Source organism: Cetorhinus maximus, chromosome 10 (genome assembly GCF_964194155.1).
Source record: "Cetorhinus maximus chromosome 10, sCetMax3.hap1.1, whole genome shotgun sequence".
Lineage (NCBI taxonomy): Eukaryota > Metazoa > Chordata > Chondrichthyes > Lamniformes > Cetorhinidae > Cetorhinus > Cetorhinus maximus.
The window spans coordinates 49,432,499-49,453,179 of record NC_135888.1 but is presented as its reverse complement, the minus strand read 5'-3'; the positions used below and the strand labels follow the sequence as shown (position 1 = coordinate 49,453,179).

The 20,681-nt window shown below is 45.8% G+C and overlaps 1 protein-coding gene across 4 annotated transcripts in view; it reads right to left on the bottom strand.

Annotated features, from left to right (window-relative positions):
- The window catches only part of sapcd2 (suppressor APC domain containing 2), a 28,914-nt gene extending 19,035 nt beyond the window's left edge, over nt 1-9,879 (bottom strand). For 2 of the 4 annotated variants that reach the window (XM_078550452.1, XM_078550453.1), the window contains exons 1-2: nt 9,485-9,879; nt 8,299-8,638 (exon numbers count right to left, since the gene is read on the bottom strand). In XM_078550452.1, coding sequence (XP_078406578.1) covers nt 8,299-8,638; nt 9,485-9,797 — 653 coding nt within the window. In that variant the 5' untranslated portion in view covers nt 9,798-9,879. The remainder of the gene's footprint in view (nt 1-8,298; nt 8,639-9,484) is intronic. The other 2 variants (XM_078550454.1, XM_078550455.1) reach the window with 2 other exon arrangements.
- Nucleotides 9,880-20,681: the final 10,802 nt, after the last annotated feature.

Here is a 20,681-nt window from a genome sequence, read left to right as displayed (position 1 = left end):
GTATCTACATGCTAACTTTTTTATGATTCATGTACAAGGACACCCAGATCCCTCTGGACTGCAGCATTCTATAATTTGTCTCCATTTAAAAAAATATTCTGTTTTACTATTCTTCCCACCAAAGTGGACAACTTCACATTTTCCCACATTGTACTCTGCCAAATTTTTGCTCACTCACCTAATCTATCTATATCCTTTTGCAGACTCTGTGTCCTCCTCACAACTTGTTTTCCTATCTAAGTATCTGAAAATTTGGCTACAGTACAATTGGTCCCTTCATCCAAATCATTTATATTAATTGTAAATAGTTGAGGCCCCAGCATTGATCCCTGTAGCACTCCACTAGTTACAGTTTGCCAACCTGAAAATTACCCATTTATCCTGAGTCTCTGTTTCCTGTTAGTTAGCCAATCCTCTTTCACTGCTAACATGTCAACCCCAACACCATGAGCTCTTGTGCAGTAATCTTTTATGTGCATCTTATCAAATATCTTTTGGAAATCCAAATACACCACATCTACTGGTTCCCCTTTATCCAGCCTGCTTATTAGACTCTCAAAAGAATTCTAATAGATTTGTCAAACACAATCTCCCTTTCACAAAACCATGCTGACTCAGCCTGATTGTATTATTGTGAGAAATGGATGTTTTTAAAAAATATTTTTGGGGAATATTGTGTTATTCCATGAAGAAGGCTGTGTGTGTGTGTGTGTGTGTGTGTGTGTATGTATATGATTTAATTAAGCTGGGCAGAGATTAACATGAGACAGGTTGTCTGGGGGGTTTAGAACATGAAAAAGATAGCAGTGTTAGGTTTGAGGTATGAATAAAGAGGTTGAATTTAACATTTGCATTTTTAGTTACGTTGAATATCAAAGGAAAGTCAGAGCTGATAAGAAACATATTTGCATCTTGCAGGAGTTCCATAGAAAAATAGAAGCGGGGCTATTATATTTTATTGACCCGAAAGCAAAGACAAGATGGAAACATGAAAGATCTTATATGTGGAGGGATTTGAGTTTCAAAGAAGTGTGAGAACAATGGAACCTGAGGTGGAGGGGGAAAAAGGTATTTTAGAGCTACTGCATAAAGCTGTGAGATGTAGCTATTAAATGAAGCTGGAGCTAAGCTGTGAGCTGGGAGCTGTTGACTGGTAGCTATGGGCTGGGAGAAGATGCAATTTGAATCAGTCATCCAGTCAAGCCAGAAAAGTTTAGGCTGCAAAAAGCAGTTTTATTCTGAAGTTTAGATTTCCACAGCAGAGTGGAAGAGAGTTACTGGTCAAGTGGTATGCCTCTATTCAAGCTACAGCAGGTTGCCTTGGGTAATATTACTGGATTTTTATAGTTAAAAATCTATAAGGGAGTATTGCCTGGAAGGTGTTTACTTGTTGGTCTGACCAAGTAGAGTGTCTTTTTGGGGGAATGTGTTATAAGACTAAACTTAATTGTGCAACTATAATCTTGTGTGTTTAAGTTTTCCTTTATCCTTGTTAATATAACTTTTACTTTTAATTTTTAAAATCCCAAAAGCGTTACTGGACTTGCTGCTGAGATCAGTACCTTGTCATCTTGTTTTCAGAAAATGAAATAAAAAGGGTTATAAATAAAATTTACAAATAAAAATCCCTCTGGGATTTGGTTTGCACAGCAATTTAATATTGCCCGTGGTCATAACAATTATGGTTTTCTGAATGTCCTGCAACTCCTTAATAAAGAATGCTAGCATTTTCCCAATGACAGAGGTTAGACTAACTGGCCTATAGATTCCTGCCTTCTGTCTCCCTCCTTTCTTGAATAGATGTTACATTTGAGGTTTTCCAATCCATTGGGTGCTTTCCAGAATCTTGGAAATTTGGGAAGATTACAACCAATGCATCCACTAGGTCTGCAGCCACTTCCTTTAGATCCTAGAGTGTAGGCCATCAGATCCAAGGGACTTGTCAGCCTTTACTCCCATTAGTTTTTCTGGTATTTTTTTTCTTTAGTGATCCTGATTGTTTTAAGTTCCTTCCTCTCTTTTGCCTCTATTTTCTACTATTCTTTGGATGTTTTCTGTGCCTTCTACTGTGAAGACAGATACAAACTACTTGTTCAAAGTCTCTGCATTTCCTTGTTTCCCATTATTAATTCCCCAGTCTCACCCTCTAAAGGACCAACACTCACTTTAGCTACTCTTCTCCTTTTTACATGCTTGTAGAAGCTTTTGCTGTCTGTTTTTATATTTCTTGCTAGCTTTCTCTCATACTCCAATTTCTCCCTCTATTTTTTTGTCACCCTTTGCTGGTTTCTAAAATTTTTACAATCCTCTGGCCTACCACTAACCTTTGCAGCATGGTACATCTATTCTTTCAATTTGATACCATCTTTAACTTCCTTATTCAGCCACAGATGGAGCATCCTTCTCATAGAGTCTTTCTCTCTCAATTGAATATATCTTAGTTAAGAATTATGAAATATCTCTCTAAATGTATGCCACTGCTTCTCTACTGTCTTACCTTTTAACCTATTTTCCCAGTCCACTTTAGCCAACTCTGTCTTCATACCCTTCTAATTGCCCTTATTTAAAACTCTAGTTTCAGACCCACATTTCTCACCCTCAAACAGAATGTGAAATTCTATCATGTTATGGTCACTCTTACCAAGATTATCCTTCACCATGAGGCCATTAATTAATCTTGTCTCATTACACAATACCAGGTCTAAAATAATTTGTTCCCTGTTCAGTTCCAAAACATATTGTTTTAAGAAACTACCCCAAACACACTCATTAAACTCATCCTCTAGGCTACCTTTACAATTTGATTCATCCAGCCTATATGAAGATTAAGGTCACCCACAATTATTCCAGTTGCTTTCTTATAGCCCATATTATTTCTTCATGTATACTCATCCTTGAATATAGCTACTGTTAGGGGGCGTATACACTACTCCTACCAATGACTTTTCTTTGCTTTTTCTTATCTCCACCCAAACTGATTCTGCATCTTGATCCTACAAACCAAGATCATTTCTCACTCCTGTACTGAACTCAATCTTTTATTAACAGAGCTACCCCACCTCCTTTTCCTTTCTTCTTGTCCTTCTGAAATGTGATTGTTGGTTAACTAGAGAACAACAAGGGACTTCTATTAGAGATAACTGGAGAAAAGGAATATTACATTAAATACAATCAGAATCAATCAGATGGTGCGTAAGAGACATTGTATTTTCAATGGACTTATACCTATGTTTATGAACTATTTAAACCTAGGGACAATTTAGCTGGCCTCAGCAAACTGCAGAAGGAACTTTAACATGCAAACAAAAGGACATTACTAAACCATTTCGCATTATCAAACACCAATGTTTGTACTGTTTCAGCCATTACTGTGCTCTCTTATAATAAAAAATCAATTCTATCTAACTTTAACGGCCAGGGCATAATTTGCTGAAGTGCTAGCTAATTAGGTCACTATGAATTGTGGCCACAATGGATGAGGTCACCCACCAACTGATTAGATCATTGTGGTCACTCGAAATCCTGCCAACACGCAAAGAAGGGTATAAAAACCAATTGAGTGGGTGATAGCAAGCACACCTGAACACTAAGTAAATTTTGTATTTTTACTCAATTAAGTGCATTGAGAACAGGTTTGTAACCAAATTCTGGTGTCAGCATCTCAACTTGTGATTCTAGTGCTCAAGAACTAAACAGGGGAATTGAATTGTTACATCAGGGACGCGTAATCCAGGGGATACGGGAATTATTCCAACAAATTGGAAAGGTCGCCTGGATGATGAGTTCATGGAGTGTATTTGAAATTGTTTCGTGGGGATATTAAATATTATTTTGCATGTTTGTTTTTACAGATGGTGAGTTTTCAAGTTTGGGGGTTCTTATAGCAGAGAGTCGGGACAAATGGGTCATTTTCTGGATGGCAAGCTGTAACTAGTGGGGTGGCACAGGGTTCAGTCCTTGGGCCCCAACTATTTATAATCTATATTAATTACTTGGATTCAGGGATAGAAGGTACTATAGCTAAATTTGCAGATGACACCAAAATAGGTGGGAAAGTAAGTTGCAATGAAGAAATAAGAAATTTACAAATAGATTAGGTAACAGGTTAGGTGAATGGGCCAAAATTTGGGCAGATGGAGTTTAACGTGGATAAGTGTGAGGTTATCCATTTTGGTCTGAAGAATAAAAAGGCGACATTATTTAAATGGAGAGAAACTTCAGAATGCATCAATGCAGAAGGATCTGGGTGTCCTCGTGCATGAACCGCTGAAAGCTAGTATGCTGGTACAGCAGGTAATGAGGAAGGCAAATGGAATTTTGGCATTTATTGCTAAAGGAATAGAGTATAAAAATAGGGAAGTGTTGTTGCAACTGTACAAGGCATTGGTGAGACCGCACCTGGAGTACTGTGCACAGTTTTGATCCCCTTACTTGAGGAAGGATGTAGTTGCATCGGAGGTGGTTCAGAGGAGGTTCACTAGATTGATTCCAGAGATGCGGGGCTTGTTTTATGAGGAGAGATTGAGCAGTTTAGGCCTATACTCGCTAGAGTTTAGAAGGATGAGAGAAGATCTAATTGAGGTATATAAGATGCTAAAGGGGATAGACAAAGTAGACGTGGAGCAGATTCCCTTGTGGGGAATTCTAGAATAGGAGGCCATAGTTTTAGGCTAAGGGGTGGTAGATTTAAATCAGAGATGAAGAGGAATTACTTTTCTCAAAGGGTCGTGAATCTGTGGAATTCACTACCTCAGAGTGCAGTGGATGCTGGGACACTGAATAAATTTGAGGAGATAGACAGGTTTTTAATTAGTAACGGGTTGAAAGGTTATGGGGAGAGGGTGGGAAATTGGAGTTGAGGCCGAAATGAGATCAGCCATGATTGTAATGAATGGCAGGGCAGGCTCAGGCGGGGCTGAATTGCCTACTCCTGCTCCTAGTTCTTATGTTCTTATAGGAATATGATTGTTGGTTAACTTGAGAACAAGGAACAACTATTAAAGATAACCGGAGAACAGGAATATTACATTAAAAACAATCAGGAGGTGGATGAGTGACTGGGTCGTGAAGCCTGGATTCTGTGCTGTTGAGAGAAGTCAGAGAGGAGACAGCAGAGGCTTGAGTCACACTTTTTAAATCATCAGATACACATGGTGACATGGTCTGGAAATTATCCACTGTTCAAAGAGAGAGACAGGGATAAGCTACGTAACAGCAAACCAGCTCATCAAGGTTGGTTCTAGGCAAAACTCATAATTCATAAATCAAGGCATAAAGAGGGACTGCAGACTCAATGGAAAGACATTGCTGTGTGAGACAAACCCAAAGGTTCAAACACAGCATCCCTCCTTTTTCAGTAGTTAAAATATTGGCATAACATACAAAATTAAATGAACTACAGTAAACATGAATTAGGCCACAGTTTGAATCGTGTGAGCAGCTTTGGACACCTCATTATAGGAGTATTAAAAATAAGAGCAGACCTGTAGATTCACCAGGATAGGGTGGATGTTGCAGATAACTCAGGGAGGCCGAGTTGCTGTGCATGCTCCTCCTTTTGTGTCACTCTCAGTGCCCTTGTGAAACTCGGGCCCATTAGTTCCATGATGTTATTACTCTATCTGGTCTTCTGCCTACTTACAGTAGCTTTTCCCTCAACCATTCCTTCCAGCATCCTCTTTTCTATACCATTGCTTCGTGCCACATGCCCAAAGTACTTCACTTTACATCTGTCCACCACTGATAACAACCTGTGTTGCCAACTCCCTCCTGTTGTAATACGTAATTGTTTGTACATCTATCAGTGCAGATCACCCCGAGCATCCTTCAAAAACACCAAAGTTCAAAGAATCGGATCTTCTTCCTGCCTTCGTGGTCCAACATTCTGCACCACAATTGCCAATAGGAAACGTCAATGCTTTAAGAAGCTGAAACTGAGTCATTTTCCCGATAGATTTGTCTTTCCAAACAATAGTTAGTGCAATCGTTACTTGTTTGGCCATTCCAATTCTGCACCAAATTTCTTTGCTATTATTAAATTGATCGTTCACATTACTACCCAGGTAGGTAAAGTCAGTGACCATTTCTACATCCTCACCATCGAATTTTACTTTTTCATTATTCCATGCCTCTTTTTTAACTCTCATCATTCATCAGATATGGGCAACCTCAATGATGAGGAGAAGCCCAGGTTTGGGATTGTTTCCACTGGGAGAGAAAAGGCTAAGCAGATTTTTTTAATTGCAATTCTGAAGGTTATACAATAATGAGCAAAGATTATTGCTTCTGATCAGTTACGGACTAATTAATTTAAAACAGTCATGAGGAGAGGGTTCAGAAGAAATCTCTGTATCCAGCAGCTTGTTACAGCAGGGAACACTGTCACAGAGAGTGGACGAGAAAGAGGACAATACAGCTTTTATAGGAAAACATTCATTTCTAAATTAGAGAAAGATACAGGGGAAGAGGCAGTAGTGGGATTAGTTTGGGATTGATACAGGGCTGTGAGGAGAGAACGAGGTAATGGGATTAGTTTGGGATTGATACAGGGCTGTGGGGAGAGAATGGGGCAATGGGATTAGTTTGGGATTGATACAGGGCTGTGGGGAGAGAACAGGGCAGTGGGATTATTTTGGGATTGATACAGGGCTGTGGGGAGAGAACAGGGCAGTGGGATTATTTCGGGATTGTGTAATGAACACATCTTTTTATTTCTGTTGGACTGTGGATTAAAATTACAATGGCTGCAGTTTGGAAGACATGTCCACTGGAACAGTGTGAGGGATATATACAATATTGTCCTGGAACACAGTGTACCATAAAAGACAGGATGGTGCTGAGGAGGAGTCTGATCTAATGGGGAATTGTCTGGTAACATTTTCATTGGCTCCTGACCAGGTGACCAAGGTTTGTGAGAGAGCAGTGTAGCAGAATAACTCCTAGTCTGAAAGGAAAAGGACCTAAAACCTCTCTCTCCTGTGTGTGGAAGATTCCAGTAATTCTACAGTAATAGCTAGCTGGCTTTTTCTCCTCATATCTCTATAACCTGCTCTCTCTCGCTGAAAACCCCTGTCAAGAGGCAAAGGTGAAAGTCACTTTAGAGACATTGAAAGGCAAGTGTTCAGCCAGCGAACTAAATACTGAAAGTGTTGGAAGACCACCTCGTGTCATCAATAAAGAACCGAAAGGAATTTGGAAGACATTGATCAAAATCAACCCATCGAATCCTGTACTCCGGAATTGGTGCTATTGAACTGTTTTATCCCACCCTTAAAATCCATGTTTTTGTGTGTCTTGTATGTGGGTTTATAGGGATTTAAGAAGGGGTAGAGTTTAGATTATAGAGTTATTTACTTATTAAGTTTACAAACCTGGTGCTTATATTCTGTTTCCTAAATTAAACAATTAGGTGGGTTGATCAAACTCTTAAACATTTGTCACGGTTCGAGGAGCAGTGGGGCTTGATATTGCAGTGCGTTATCCCCAGTGAGTCATGACAACTGATACAGGGCTATGGAGGGGAGAACGGGGCAGTGGGATAAGTTTGGGATTAATACAGGGCTATGGGGAGAGAGTGGTACAGTGGGACTAGTTTGGGATTTATACAGGGCTATGGGGAGAGAGTGGGACAGTGGGACTAGTTTGGGATTGATACAGGGCTGTGGGGAGAGAGCAGGGAAGTGGGATGAGTTTGGGATTGATACGGGATTATGGAGGGGAGAGTGGGATAGTGAGACCAGATGGTCTTTCAGTGCTGCAAATTTTGACCGTTCATGTTGGTAGCTTTGGCAAAAAGAAAGTGACAGCTTAAAGAAATGGAGGCTCCAGGGTCCTTTCTGGGAGTGACAAGAGATTAAAACCTAAGATTAACTTTTAAATTATACAGACATCCTAGCAGTCTCACAGGCCATTCAGCCCACCCTGTCCTTGATGGTATTTATCATTAGGTAATTAAGATTCTGAATCCTATCTGCCTGTCCAGTGCCTAGGTCCCTTAAGAACCCCTTTCCTTCAACAACCTAACCCAAGTCATTTGGAAATGTTTGAAATCTGTTGGCTTTCTGCCCATTTAACACTGGCTCTTCACCACTGCCGCACTCTCTCTCACTCTCTCTCTCACGCTCTTCACCACCACCTCGCTCTCTCGCTCTTCACCACCACCTCATCTCTCTCTCACACTCACTGGCTCTTCACCACCACCTCAATCTCTCTCTCTCTCTCTCTCACTCAATGGCTCACCACCACGATCTCACTCTCTCTTACTCACTGGCTCTTCAGCACCACCTTACACTCTCACACCCACCTGTTTTCACATGTCTCTGCTCCTCCAATGCGAGAGACTCAATGACTTGGAGCCGTGGTTCTATATTAGCTTCTCTCCGTTCCACTCGCACCTCACTGTCGACATCAGTGGTTTTACACTGGCCCAGCCTCTGTGAGCTGTGATCCGGCTCTGTCTGGGTATCAGGGATGTTCATGGACTTCACCCTCAAAGGTGATTTGGCCCTATCCACATGACCTCTGTATACGTCTGACATTGGGTAGAGATGTTCCATCACTGGTTGGGTCTGCTCAGACACTCTCGAGCACGTCTGCTGCCCACTGCTCCTCCCTGGGTCAGTCTTATTTCTCTTCCACACTGCCACAAAACAGCAAACACAGAGCTGGGCTTACACAAGGCAGCAGTTAGATACATCAAACCCACACAAATTCCAATTACAGACAGACATGCAACCTCAACAACTTTGAGCTCAGCCACAGAAACTACAGGTTTTACAGCAAACGGAGGAATATCCCTGACACTCCCAGGACAGGTACAGCACAGGGTTAGATACAGAGTAAAGCTCCCTCTACACTGTCCCCATCAAACACTCCCAGGACAGGTACAGCAGGGGGTTAGATACAGAGTAAAGCTCCCTCTACACTGTCCCATCAAACACTCCCAGGACAGATACAGTACGGGGTTAGATACAGAGTAAAGCTCCCTCTACACTGTCCCCATCAAACACTCCCAGGACAGGTACAGCACGGGGTTAGATACAGAGTAAAGCTCCCTCTACACTGTCCCCATCAAAGATTCCAACGGAGTCAATAGTGACCGGGTAGATCAGGGAGATCTTGGTGACTGAGAACCCCCAGTGTTTTCATTAACGGGGCAGTTCTGACAGGTGTTGCAGTGACTGGGAGTAGGGTGGATGTTGGGGACGCGAGTGCAGCCGTTGGGGTGTGGGATGGGGTATTGAGGGTAGGGCGGGTGTTGGGAAGGGCTGTGAGGGTGTTGTGGGGGTTGGGGGAGAGAAGTGAGGGTGTTGCGGGTGGGGGTTAGGGGGTGTGGGGTGGGGGTTAGGGGGTGTGGGGTGGGGTAGGGGGTGTGGGGTAGGGTAGGTGGGGTAGGGTAGGGGGTGTGGGGTGGGGTAGGGTAGGTGGGGTGGGGTAGGGGGTGTGGAGTCTCTCTGCTCCCCTCCCTCCTCTTCCCCACACTCACCGCCCTTGTTGTGCGCTGCAGCCTCTCCTCTGTGGCCCGGGGAGCGGGTCCTCCCGGGGCTGAGCAGTGAGGAGCGGAGCCCGGACACGAACCTGTCGAAGGTGAGATACCCGGAGGCCGGTGCCACCCTCCGCAGGCACTGCAGCACCCCCGGAGGTAGTGCCTGGCCAGAGCCGCCCTGCCAGCGGGACTCGATCTCCAGGATGTGGACCGACCCCCTCCGCCCATCGTCCAGGATGTCGAACAGAGTCCGGAGACTGTGCAGGAAACCCCGGGGCAGACCCTGGGGGAATGGCCCGGCCTCCAGCTCCATGGGCCCACGGCCGGATCCCCCCCTGTCCCGGGTCGCTCTCCGGACGGATCCCCCCCCCTGTCCCGGGTCGCTCTCCGGACGGATCCCCCCCCCCTGTCCCGGGTCGCTCTCCGGACGGATCCCCCCCCCTGTCCCGGGTCGCTCTCCGGACGGATCCCCCCCCCCTGTCCCGGTTCGCTCTCCGGACGGATCCCCCCCCCCTGTCCCGGTTCGCTCTCCGGACGGATCCCCCCCTGTCCCGGATCAGTTTGCTGTCGGCCGCTTCCAGTTGTTTCCGGTCAGTTTCACTTTGTAACAAAAAACCTTTCCCGCCTCAGCTCTCTTTCCCCTGATTGGCTACCAGGGAAAACTTTGCAATCTGATTGGTGGAGCCTGAAATTAAAAAATCGATTCAGTGTTTCAGCCTGAAAGAGAGACACACATAGAGAGAGAGAGACACACACATAGAGAGAGAGAGACACACACATAGAGAGAGAGAGAGACACACACATAGAGAGAGAGAGAGACACACACAGAGAGAGAGAGACACAGAGAGAGAGACACACACAGAGAGAGAGAGACACAGAGAGAGAGAGACACACACACAGACATACACAGAGAGAGAGAGAGACACACACGGAGACATACACAGAGAGAGAGACACACACACAGAGGGAGAAACACAGAGAGAGAGACAGAGACACAGAAAGAGACTCATATAGAGAGAGAAACACACAGAGAGACACGCACAGACACAGAGAGAGAGAGACACGCACAGAGAGACAGACACGCACAGAGACACAGAGGGAGAGAGACAAACTCACACATAGACACAGAGAGAGACACACACAGACACAGAGAGAGAGAGGCACGCGCACACACACACACAGAAACACAGAGAGAGAGACACACACACACACAGAGACACAGAGAGGGAGAGAGACAAACTCACACATAGACACAGAGAGAGACACACACAGACACAGAGAGAGGCACACACACACACAGAAACACAGAAAGAGAGAGAGAGACACATACAGAGACACAGAGAGGGAGAGAGACAAACACACACACAGACACCGAGAAAGACACAGAGAGCAAGAGGCACACACACAGACACGCACAGAGAGAGAGAGAAAGAGACACACATAGACACACACACAGCAAAGAGAGGAGGCTGGGCTGAGCTGAGCTGAGCCATGCTGGAGGGGAGAGGCGTTTATTTCAAAATGCCCTGACGAACGTACAAAAGGCAACTAATCCCTGATTCTAGCCCTGATCTTTATCGAGTTATTTAATCTCAGTCAGGGTGTTACAGTTAGCCTCAGGAGCCCTGGGGTGGGGAAGGGGTTAAATGAAGCAGGGTTTTTCCTGTGGATCACAATCCAGTGACCCTCCCCCCGCTAAAAATTGCACAGCTGGTAGTTGAACGAGGACAGGATAGGACTCTATAGTGATGCCTCCTATGGTCAAATAGCATGCCGACAGTCACATGAGGATTGCATCCACCCCCACCCCCCAAATGCCTTATGGAAGGTATTCTGGGGCAATCATATTCAGCCATGTACCACAGCAAGGACTGGCGCCTTCAGGAGGGCTGGGACGTTGGTGAGTTGGAATCACAAGGACAAAGAGCAATGTGAAAGAGCAGACAAGGTCAAACTCTCTCTGCGCTGTGTTCTCTCCTGTTTGTAAGGTGGTCCCTGGGGCCTGAAGTGTACTGGAATGAGCCTGTTTGTTTCCCTTTCCTGAACAGGCACCTTCACCTTCCCAAACAAACAGGCCCTTCATGGAAAGCTGCTGAATGAAGCATTGAAGATTACCTCTCACTCCATAAAACCATTAACACAAACAGTGATAAAAACAAAGATAAAAACAGTACTAGCTGACAGCAGGGCATGGACCCAGCACAGGACAGTACCAGTATTTTACTCCACTCCATCCTGTGAATCTGCTGAGGGTAGCTACCAACATACTGTACTCAGTCACAGGCGCAATCCTGGCAGCTCAGCTGGTTATAACTGAGCTGTACAAAGCAGAATATCACCAGTTCAATTCCTGCTCTGTAGTTAATGGCTAATTATCCCCTGTCTACCTAGGTCTTATTTAGTGAGATCACCAGCTGTTTCAGTGCAGTTCTACAATAGATTATACAAATATGCTCCAACTACTACATCACGTTAACTTGCATCAGTGCCTGTGATTATATATGCCAAACAATTTGTATATTTAGCAGTATGTTAAAGTACATGCACTACAAAGCAATGTCAAAACAGAGTCAGGGCAGTGATCGAGAGCAGGGCCACTGGCAGGGATCGGGGGGAAGGGGAAGGGATTGGGTGTAGGGACCCTGGCTAGGGTCAGGGTGAAGGGGTTGGATGTAGGGACCATGGCTGGGGTCAGGTGTTTATAACGTAATATCTGGAGCTCTTTCAGACAGCAGTGTGTGCTCTGCACTGTCAGAAGGTTGAAGTCCTACTCCACACTGACACTGAGGGAGTGCTGCACCATCCCAAGGTGCTTCCTTTCACTTGAGGTCTCATCTGCCCTCCCGTGGATGTGAGAGAGCTGGGGCACTACTTCGAAGAAGTACTTTCTGAAGACATGTCCAATATTCATCATTCAACCAATATCTACTAAAAGAGATCACCTAGTCACTATCACACTATTATCTGTGGGACCTTGCTGTGCACTAATTGATTGATGTCTTTCCTATCTTCCAACATTTCAGAAGTAAAACATTTTGAGATACCATTCAGTTGTGAATGGGGCTAATAAATGCAAGTTCCTTCCTTTTCAATGTGCTTCCATTTTAGACATTTCATTCGCTTTGATTGATTTGAAACATTCAGCTTCCAGTATAAGATCTTCACTCGTTGCTGACAGTAACGTGTTATCACTCTGTCTGGCCAAACACCACCTAGGCAGCAAATAACTCCATTGTAACAGCGACTGCCCCCAATTCATGTCTCTCTAACCTGTGATTTTAATGGTATTTAGAACTTGGCAGTTTTTAAACAATATGTTTTGTCAAGCAGGAATCACATTATGGCCCCCAAACGCGACCCCTTCCCCCTGACACCAACCAGGGTGCCTACATCCAATCCCTTCCCCCTGACACCAACCAGGGTGCCTACATCCAAACCCTTCCCCCTGACACCAACCAGGGTCCCTCACCAATCCTTTCCCCCTGACCCCAACCAGGGTCCCTACAACCAATCCCTGATCCCAACCAGGGTCCCTACAACCAATCCCTTCCCCCTGACCTCATCCAGAGGCCCTACACCCAATCCCTTCCCCCTGACCCCAGCCAGGGTCCCTACACCTGACCCCTTCCCCCTGACCCCAGCCATGGTCCCTACATCCAACCCCTTCACCCTGACCCCAGCCAGGGTCCCTACACCCAATCCCTTCCCCCCTGATCCCTGCCAGTGGCCCTGCTCCCGATCACTGCCCTGACTCTGTTTTGATATTGCTTTGTAGTGCATGTACTTTAACATACTGACTAACATACTGCTAAATATACAAATTGTTTGGCATATATAATCACAGGCATGATGCAAGTTAACGTGATGTAGTGATGTAGTAGTTGGAGCATATGAACCTGCGTACGAACATACATATAAAACTACAAATTAAGAGCAGGAATAGGCCATTCGATCCCTCAAGACTGTCTCACCATTTGATAAGGTCATGGCTGTTCTGATTGTGGCCTCAAGTCTACTTTCCTGTCGATCTGTCTATACCCTTTGCCTCCCATATTTATCAAGAATCTTATCTAGATCAGCCTTAAAAATATTCAATGACCCAGACTCCACTGGTCTCTGGGGAAGAGAATTTCATAAACTGACAACCCTCTGAAAGAAAAAAAATTCTCCTCATCTCCATCTTAAATGGGAGACCCCTTATTTTTAAACTGTATCCCTTAGTTCTAGTCTTTCCCATAAGGGGAAATATCCTCTCAACATCCACCTTGTAAAGTCCCATCAGGATCTTATATGTTTCAATAACCTGTTCAACCTTTATTTGTAAGGCAACCACCAGCCCCCCCAAGATTAATTAATGGCCTCAGAGTGAAGGCACCCCTAGGTAACAGCAACCACAATATGATTGAATTTTATATCCAGTTTGAAAGGGAGAAGAGTGGGTCTAAGACTAGTATTTTAAACTTAAATAAGGGCAACTATGTGGACATGAAAGCTGAGCTAGCTGAAGTAAACTGGGATACTAGGCTAGAGTATAGATTAATAGAGAAGCTGTGGCGGACATTTAAGGGGATATTCAGAATACACAGAATAAATATGTTCTTGCAATAAAGAAAAATTCTAAAGGGAGGACCGACCATCCATGGTTAACTAAAGAAGTTAAGGAAAGCATCAAACTTAAGGAAAAAGCAGATGAGTGGCAGGTCAGATGATTGGTCAGAATATAAGGACTGTTGCCTGGAAAAAGGTGCTTATTGTGAGTCTAGCTAAATAGAAATCATTTGGGAAATGTTATAAGACTAAATTTAACTGTGTAACTGTAAACTTGTGTGTTTAAGTTTTCTTTTCTTTTGTTAATAAATGTTTTAATTTAATATTTAAAATCTCCAAAAATGATAGTGGAATCTTTACTTCTGACTTCAGTACACATGCCTCCTCGTAGTAAATACAAATTGCAAAATCGTTGTGATAGCCTGACCAAGTTTCCCTTTGGGATTTGGTCAGCCCGGCAAATACCAACTGCCATATCAGTTTGCTGCTTTCTGTCTCCTTCCTTTCTTGAATAGAGGAGTTACATGCGCGAATTTCCAATCTGATGGAACCTTTCCAGATCTAGGGAATTTTGGAAAATTACAACCAATGCATATACTATCTCAGTAGCTACTCTTCAGGCCTGAGGATGCAGGCCATCAAGTCCTGGAGACTTGTCAGCCTTTAGTTCTAAATGTTTTCCCAGTACCCTTTCCCTGGTGATTGTAGTTGTTTTAAGTTCCTCCCTCTTAATTTACAAGGATTTCTGGGATGTTATTTGTGCCTTCTACACAGAAGACAGACACAAAATATCTGTTCAATGCTTCTGCCACTTCCTTATTTCCCATTATTAGTTTCCCATTCGCACTCTCTAGAGGACCAATGCTCTTTTCTTTTTTAAATACTTGTATCAAACCTCACTCTGTTTTTATATTTCTAGCTATCTTTTCCCCATACTCTAATTTCTCCTTATTTTTTAGACATTCTTTGCTGGTTTTTAAATTTTATCCAATCCTCTGAGCTACCACTAATCTTTGCAGAATTGTACACTTTTTTCTTTCAATTTGATACTAACTTTAACTGTGTTGATCAGCAGGTAACACCTGTATGAAGAGCTCTCCAGGAACCCTGTTATTGTCCAATAAAGAGCCCTTCATTTAGATTATCAATAATGTCATTTGTGTTAAGAGCAAATAAGAGAACATGGTGGTAGAGGTGCCCAACATGGCGACAGCAAATTGCATTTAGTGGCAGCAATCACAAATAGGTGACACTGCTGGGCAACAGGAGAAGCCACAAAGCCCGGGATAACAATGGCAAGTGGCTGGAAGAAGCAGTGGCAGCAAAGTTTGGGATCTGCCCAAAAATCACCCTGGAGAATCGGTACTCTGAAAGAGTGAGTAATTGAAGGGGAAGGTGTTTTGGAGCAGTAGTCAATTAGAAAGGCAATGTCCTGGTGGAATCAGGCTGGAAAAATTGATCTGAGTTGGGGTTGTGAGACTGCACAGCCATTGAGCATTGTGAGCTTTTCCAGCCAAAGATAGTTCCAAGGGCGAGTGCCCTCATGCGGAGATTGAAAGGTCACATTGCACCCACAGGTCTGAGGGCATGGCAGAGGTCCAGTGCTGCAGGTACAGTAGACCCGAACTGTTTTTTTATCAATTGACGAAAAGTCATTTAAGGGGAAAGCCTTGGGAAAGAGAATTCTTGAGAATCAAGAAATGTTGAAACATTCCAAAATGATCTGCTTGATATGAAAAAGGGCCACGACATTGAGAGTCTACTTTTAGATGACAAATAATACAAAGATACATTTGTGGGCAGGCAATGTGTGCTAGCACTTGGAGCAGCAACCATTGGTAGGATAGCCAAGGCACACAAACAGGACAAGGCTAGCAGCAAGTGCGGTCTGATGCATCAGCCATGTAACTGCCATTTAGAAATGCCTACAAGGCATGTGGGTCGAAAGGCAAGATTGTGCAGAAAGTCTGGTAGCGAGGAAGTGGTCAGAAGCCACAGCTCAACTAGAAGCTGACGCCGCATAGTAGCGAGAATAAGAAAGAGTTCACCAAATACCAGTTCAAGCACAGACGCATGCATGTTGTAGGCAGGGGCCGGAATAACAAAGTCAGCCCCGAGGGGCTCAAACACAAATTTGAAAGTGAGCAAGCTTTCCGCACAGTGACAGTCACACAGCATGTGAATGCAATTACCCAACTGGAAGCTTTCAATACAGTTAAGATCAGACATCCTAGTAAAAGTAGCAAGCACAAGCTACAACTGAAAATAGATACGGGGACAAATGCCAACATTTTACCACTGCAAAAACTCAAAGACATGTACCCTATGAAGTGGGAGCCTATGTTACAGCCAACAAGAGCTGGACCCACCACATTTAACAGTTCACCAATCTACTGCATGGGAGTATTGGCAATAAAGTGCTCATCTACCTGCTCTGTACCAGGCAGGAAGATCTCTGACAGCCTGGCGCTGCTCAGGGATACGATTGCCTATGTACAGGACAGGGGTGTGGATACCTGCCTCATCAGCTTGGATCAGGAGAAGGCCTTTGACAGAATATCGCACACCTACATGGGGGATGTGCTCTCCAAAATGGGCTTTGGGGAGGGAATTCGAAATTGGATCCAACTGCTCTACACTAACATCAGTAGCGCAGTCTCAATCAATGGGTGGGAAACAGATAGCTTTCCGATTAAATCTGGAGTCAGGCAGGGCTGTCCTCTCTCGCCTGTCCTTTTCGTGTGTTGCATAGAACCCTTTGCCGAGTCCATCAGGAAGGATCCGGGCATAAGAGGAGTGACGATCCCAGGCAGTGGAGGCACTCAGGTGAAAGCCTCCCTGTACATGGACGACGTCGCCGTCTTCTGCTCGGATCCGCTGTCGGTGCGCAGACTGATGCACATCTGCGACCAGTTCGTACTGGCCTCGGGAGCCAAGGTAAATCGTGGGAAGAGCGAGGCCATGTTCTTTGGGAACTGGGCTGACCGATCCTTTGTCCCCTTCACTGTCAGGGCTGACGGCCTGAAGGTGCTGGGGATATGGTTCGGAGGGACCGGGGCATGCGTTAGAAACTGGAAGGAGCGAGTGGCTATGGTGAAAAGGAAACTGGGCATGTGGGAGCGACGCTCCCTCTCCATTGCGGGTAAGAACCTGGTCATCAGGTGTGAGGTACTCTCACTGTTGCTGTACGTGGCGCAGGTCTGGCCCATTCCAGACTCCTGCGCGACGGCGATCACTCGAGCCATCTTCCGCTTTATCTGGAGGTCGAAAATGGATCGTGTCCGCAGGGACGCGATGTACAAGCCTCTAGATAAAGGGGGAAAAAACGTGCCCAACATGGCCCTCATACTGATGGCCACCTTTGTGTGTGGCTGCATCAAGCGGTGCGTAGACCCTCAGTACGCAAACACCAAGTGTCACTACGTGCTGAGGTTCTACCTGTCCCCGGTGTTGCGAAGGATGGGTCTGGCCACGCTGCCGCTGAACGCTCCAAGTAGTTGGACCGTGCCGTACCACCTGTCCCTGGTGGAAAAATTTATGCAGAAAAACACCTTTGACCACAAGTCCATCAGGCAGTGGTCAGCACGTAACGTCCTAGAGGCCCTGAGGGATAAGGAGAGGGTGGACCCTGTGGGATGGTTCCCCGAGCAGACTGTCAAAGTCATTTGGCAGAATGCCTCATCGCCAGAACTTTCCAACAAGCACCAAGACGTAGCTTGGCTGGTGGTGAGAAAGGCCCTCCCCGTCAGATCCTTCCTACACGCCAGGAAGCTCACCCCCTCTGCACGTTGCCCTCGAGGTGGCTGTGGTGGGGAAGAGACCGTTGTCCACCTCCTTGTGGATTGTGCCTTTGCAAAGAAAGTCTGGAGAGAGATGCAGTGGTTGCTGTCGAGGTTCATCCCGAGCAGTTCTGTGACACAGGACTCTGTGCTCTACGGGCTGTTCCCAGGGACACACACCGAGACAAACATCAACTGCAGCTGGAGGATCATCAACTCGGTGAAAGAGGCGCTTTGGTCTGCCCGAAACTTGTTGGTCTTCCAGCGCAAAGAGTTGTCCCTGACCGATTGTTGCGGACTGGCACAATCCAAAGTCCAGGACTACGTGCTGAGGGACGCACTAAAGCTTGGGGCAGCTGCCGCAAAGGCGCAATGGGGAAGGGTCGCTGTCTAAGACCTTTCTACCACAGCGCACCGAGAGACTGGGAACTGTTTAGAGCCCCTCGGGCTGTACAGATCAAAATGAAAGGCTGTAAATGACTGTAATATTGTTTGTACTGATGCACCTGGTGATACATTTTGTAAAAGTTTAACCTGGATTGTACCCTTGTAATGTTGTTTTTGAAATGGTTTTGAATGTGATTGAAGATAATTTATGAATAAAGTATATTTTTACAAAAAAAAATAAAGTGCTCATCTACAAGCACAAGGGGGAAAGGGAGGAAATTAGAAATTGGCGACCCATTTCACTGTTGAATGTGGACTATAAGATTCTGTCCAAGGTCATCGCCAATCGGGTCAAATCCGCTCTGGAATTGGTGATTCACCCTGACCAGACCTGCTCTGTGCCAGGCAGGAAGATCTCTGACAGCCTGGCGCTGCTCAGGGATACGATTGCCTATGTACAGGACAGGGGTGTGGATACCTGCCTCATCAGCTTGGATCAGGAGAAGGCCTTTGACAGAATATCGCACACCTACATGGGGGATGTGCTCTCCAAAATGGGCTTTGGGGAGGGAATTCGAAATTGGATCCAACTGCTCTACACTAACATCAGTAGCGCAGTCTCAATCAATGGGTGGGAAACAGATAGCTTTCCGATCAAATCTGGAGTCAGGCAGGGCTGTCCTCTCTCGCCTGTCCTTTTCGTGTGTTGCATAGAACCCTTTGCCGAGTCCATCAGGAAGGATCCGGGCATAAGAGGAGTGACGATCCCAGGCAGTGGAGGCACTCAGGTAAAAGCCTCCCTGTACATGGACGACGTCGCCGTCTTCTGCTCGGATCCGCTGTCGGTGCGCAGACTGATGCACATCTGCGACCAGTTCGAACTGGCCTCGGGAGCCAAGGTAAATCGTGGGAAGAGCGAGGCCATGTTCTTTGGGAACTGGGCTGACCGATCCTTTGTCCCCTTCACTGTCAGGGCTGACGGCCTGAAGGTGCTGGGGATATGGTTCGGAGGGACCGGAGAATGCATTAGAAACTGGAAGGAGCGAGTGGCTATGGTGAAAAGGAAACTGGGCATGTGGGAGCGACGCTCCCTCTCCATTGCGGGTAAGAACCTGGTCATCAGGTGTGAGGTACTCTCACTGTTGCTGTACGTGGCGCAGGTCTGGCCCATTCCAGACTCCTGCGCGATGGCGATCACTCGAGCCATCTTCCGCTTTATCTGGAGGTCGAAAATGGATCGTGTCCGCAGGGACGCGATGTACAAGCCTCTAGATAAAGGGGGAAAAAACGTGCCCAACATGGCCCTCATACTGATGGCCACCTTTGTGTGTGGCTGCATCAAGCGGTGTGTAGACCCTCAGTACGCAAACACCAAGTGTCACTACGTGCTGAGGTTCTACCTGTCCCCGGTGTTGCGAAGGATGGGTCTGGCCACGCTGCCGCGGAACGCTCCAAGTAGTTGGACCGTGCCGTACCACCTGTCCCTGGTGGAAAAATTTATGCAGAAAAACACCTTTGACCACAAGTCCATCAGGCAGTGGTCAGCACGTAACGTCCTAGAGGCCCTGAGGGAAAAGGAGAGGGTGGACCCTGTGGGATGGTTCCCCGAGCAGACTGTCAAAGTCATTTGGCAGAATGCCTCATCGCCAGAACTTTCCAACAAGCACCAAGACGTAGCTTGGCTGGTGGTGAGAAAGGCCCTCCCCGTCAGATCCTTCCTACACGCCAGGAGGCTCACCCCCTCTGCACGTTGCCCTCGAGGTGGCTGTGGTGGGGAAGAGACCGTTGTTCACCTCCTTGTGGATTGTGCCTTTGCAAAGAAAGTCTGGAGAGAGATGCAGTGGTTGCTGTCGAGGTTCATCCCGAGCAGTTCTGTGACACAGGACTCTGTGCTCTACGGGCTGTTCCCAGGGACACACACCGAGACAAACATCAACTGCAGCTGGAGGATCATCAACTCGGTGAAAGAGGCGCTTTGGTCTGCCCGAAACTTGTTGGTCTTCCAGCACAAAGAGTTGTCCCCGACCGATTGTTGCGGACTGGCACAATCCAAAGTCCAGGACTACGTGCTGAGGGACGCACTAAAGCTTGGGGCAGCTGCCGCAAAGGCGCAATGGGGAAGGGTCGCTGTCTAAGACCTTTCTACCACAGCGCACCGAGAGACTGGGAACTGTTTAGAGCCCCTCGGGCTGTACAGATCAAAATGAAAGGCTGTAAATGATTGTAATATTGTTTGTACTGATGCACCTGGTGATACATTTTGTAAAAGTTTAACCTGGATTGTACCCTTGTAATGTTGTTTTTGAAATGGTTTGGAATGTGATTGAAGATATTTTATGAATAAAGTATATTTTTACAAAAAAAAAAATAAAGTGCAGATGTTGAGGTTCTGTATGGTCGCTACAAGCCTTCTACACCTTTGACACCAATGGGCCAGTGGTAGTGGGACTGTCAGCATGCAGTGAACTCTGAATCGTGACCAT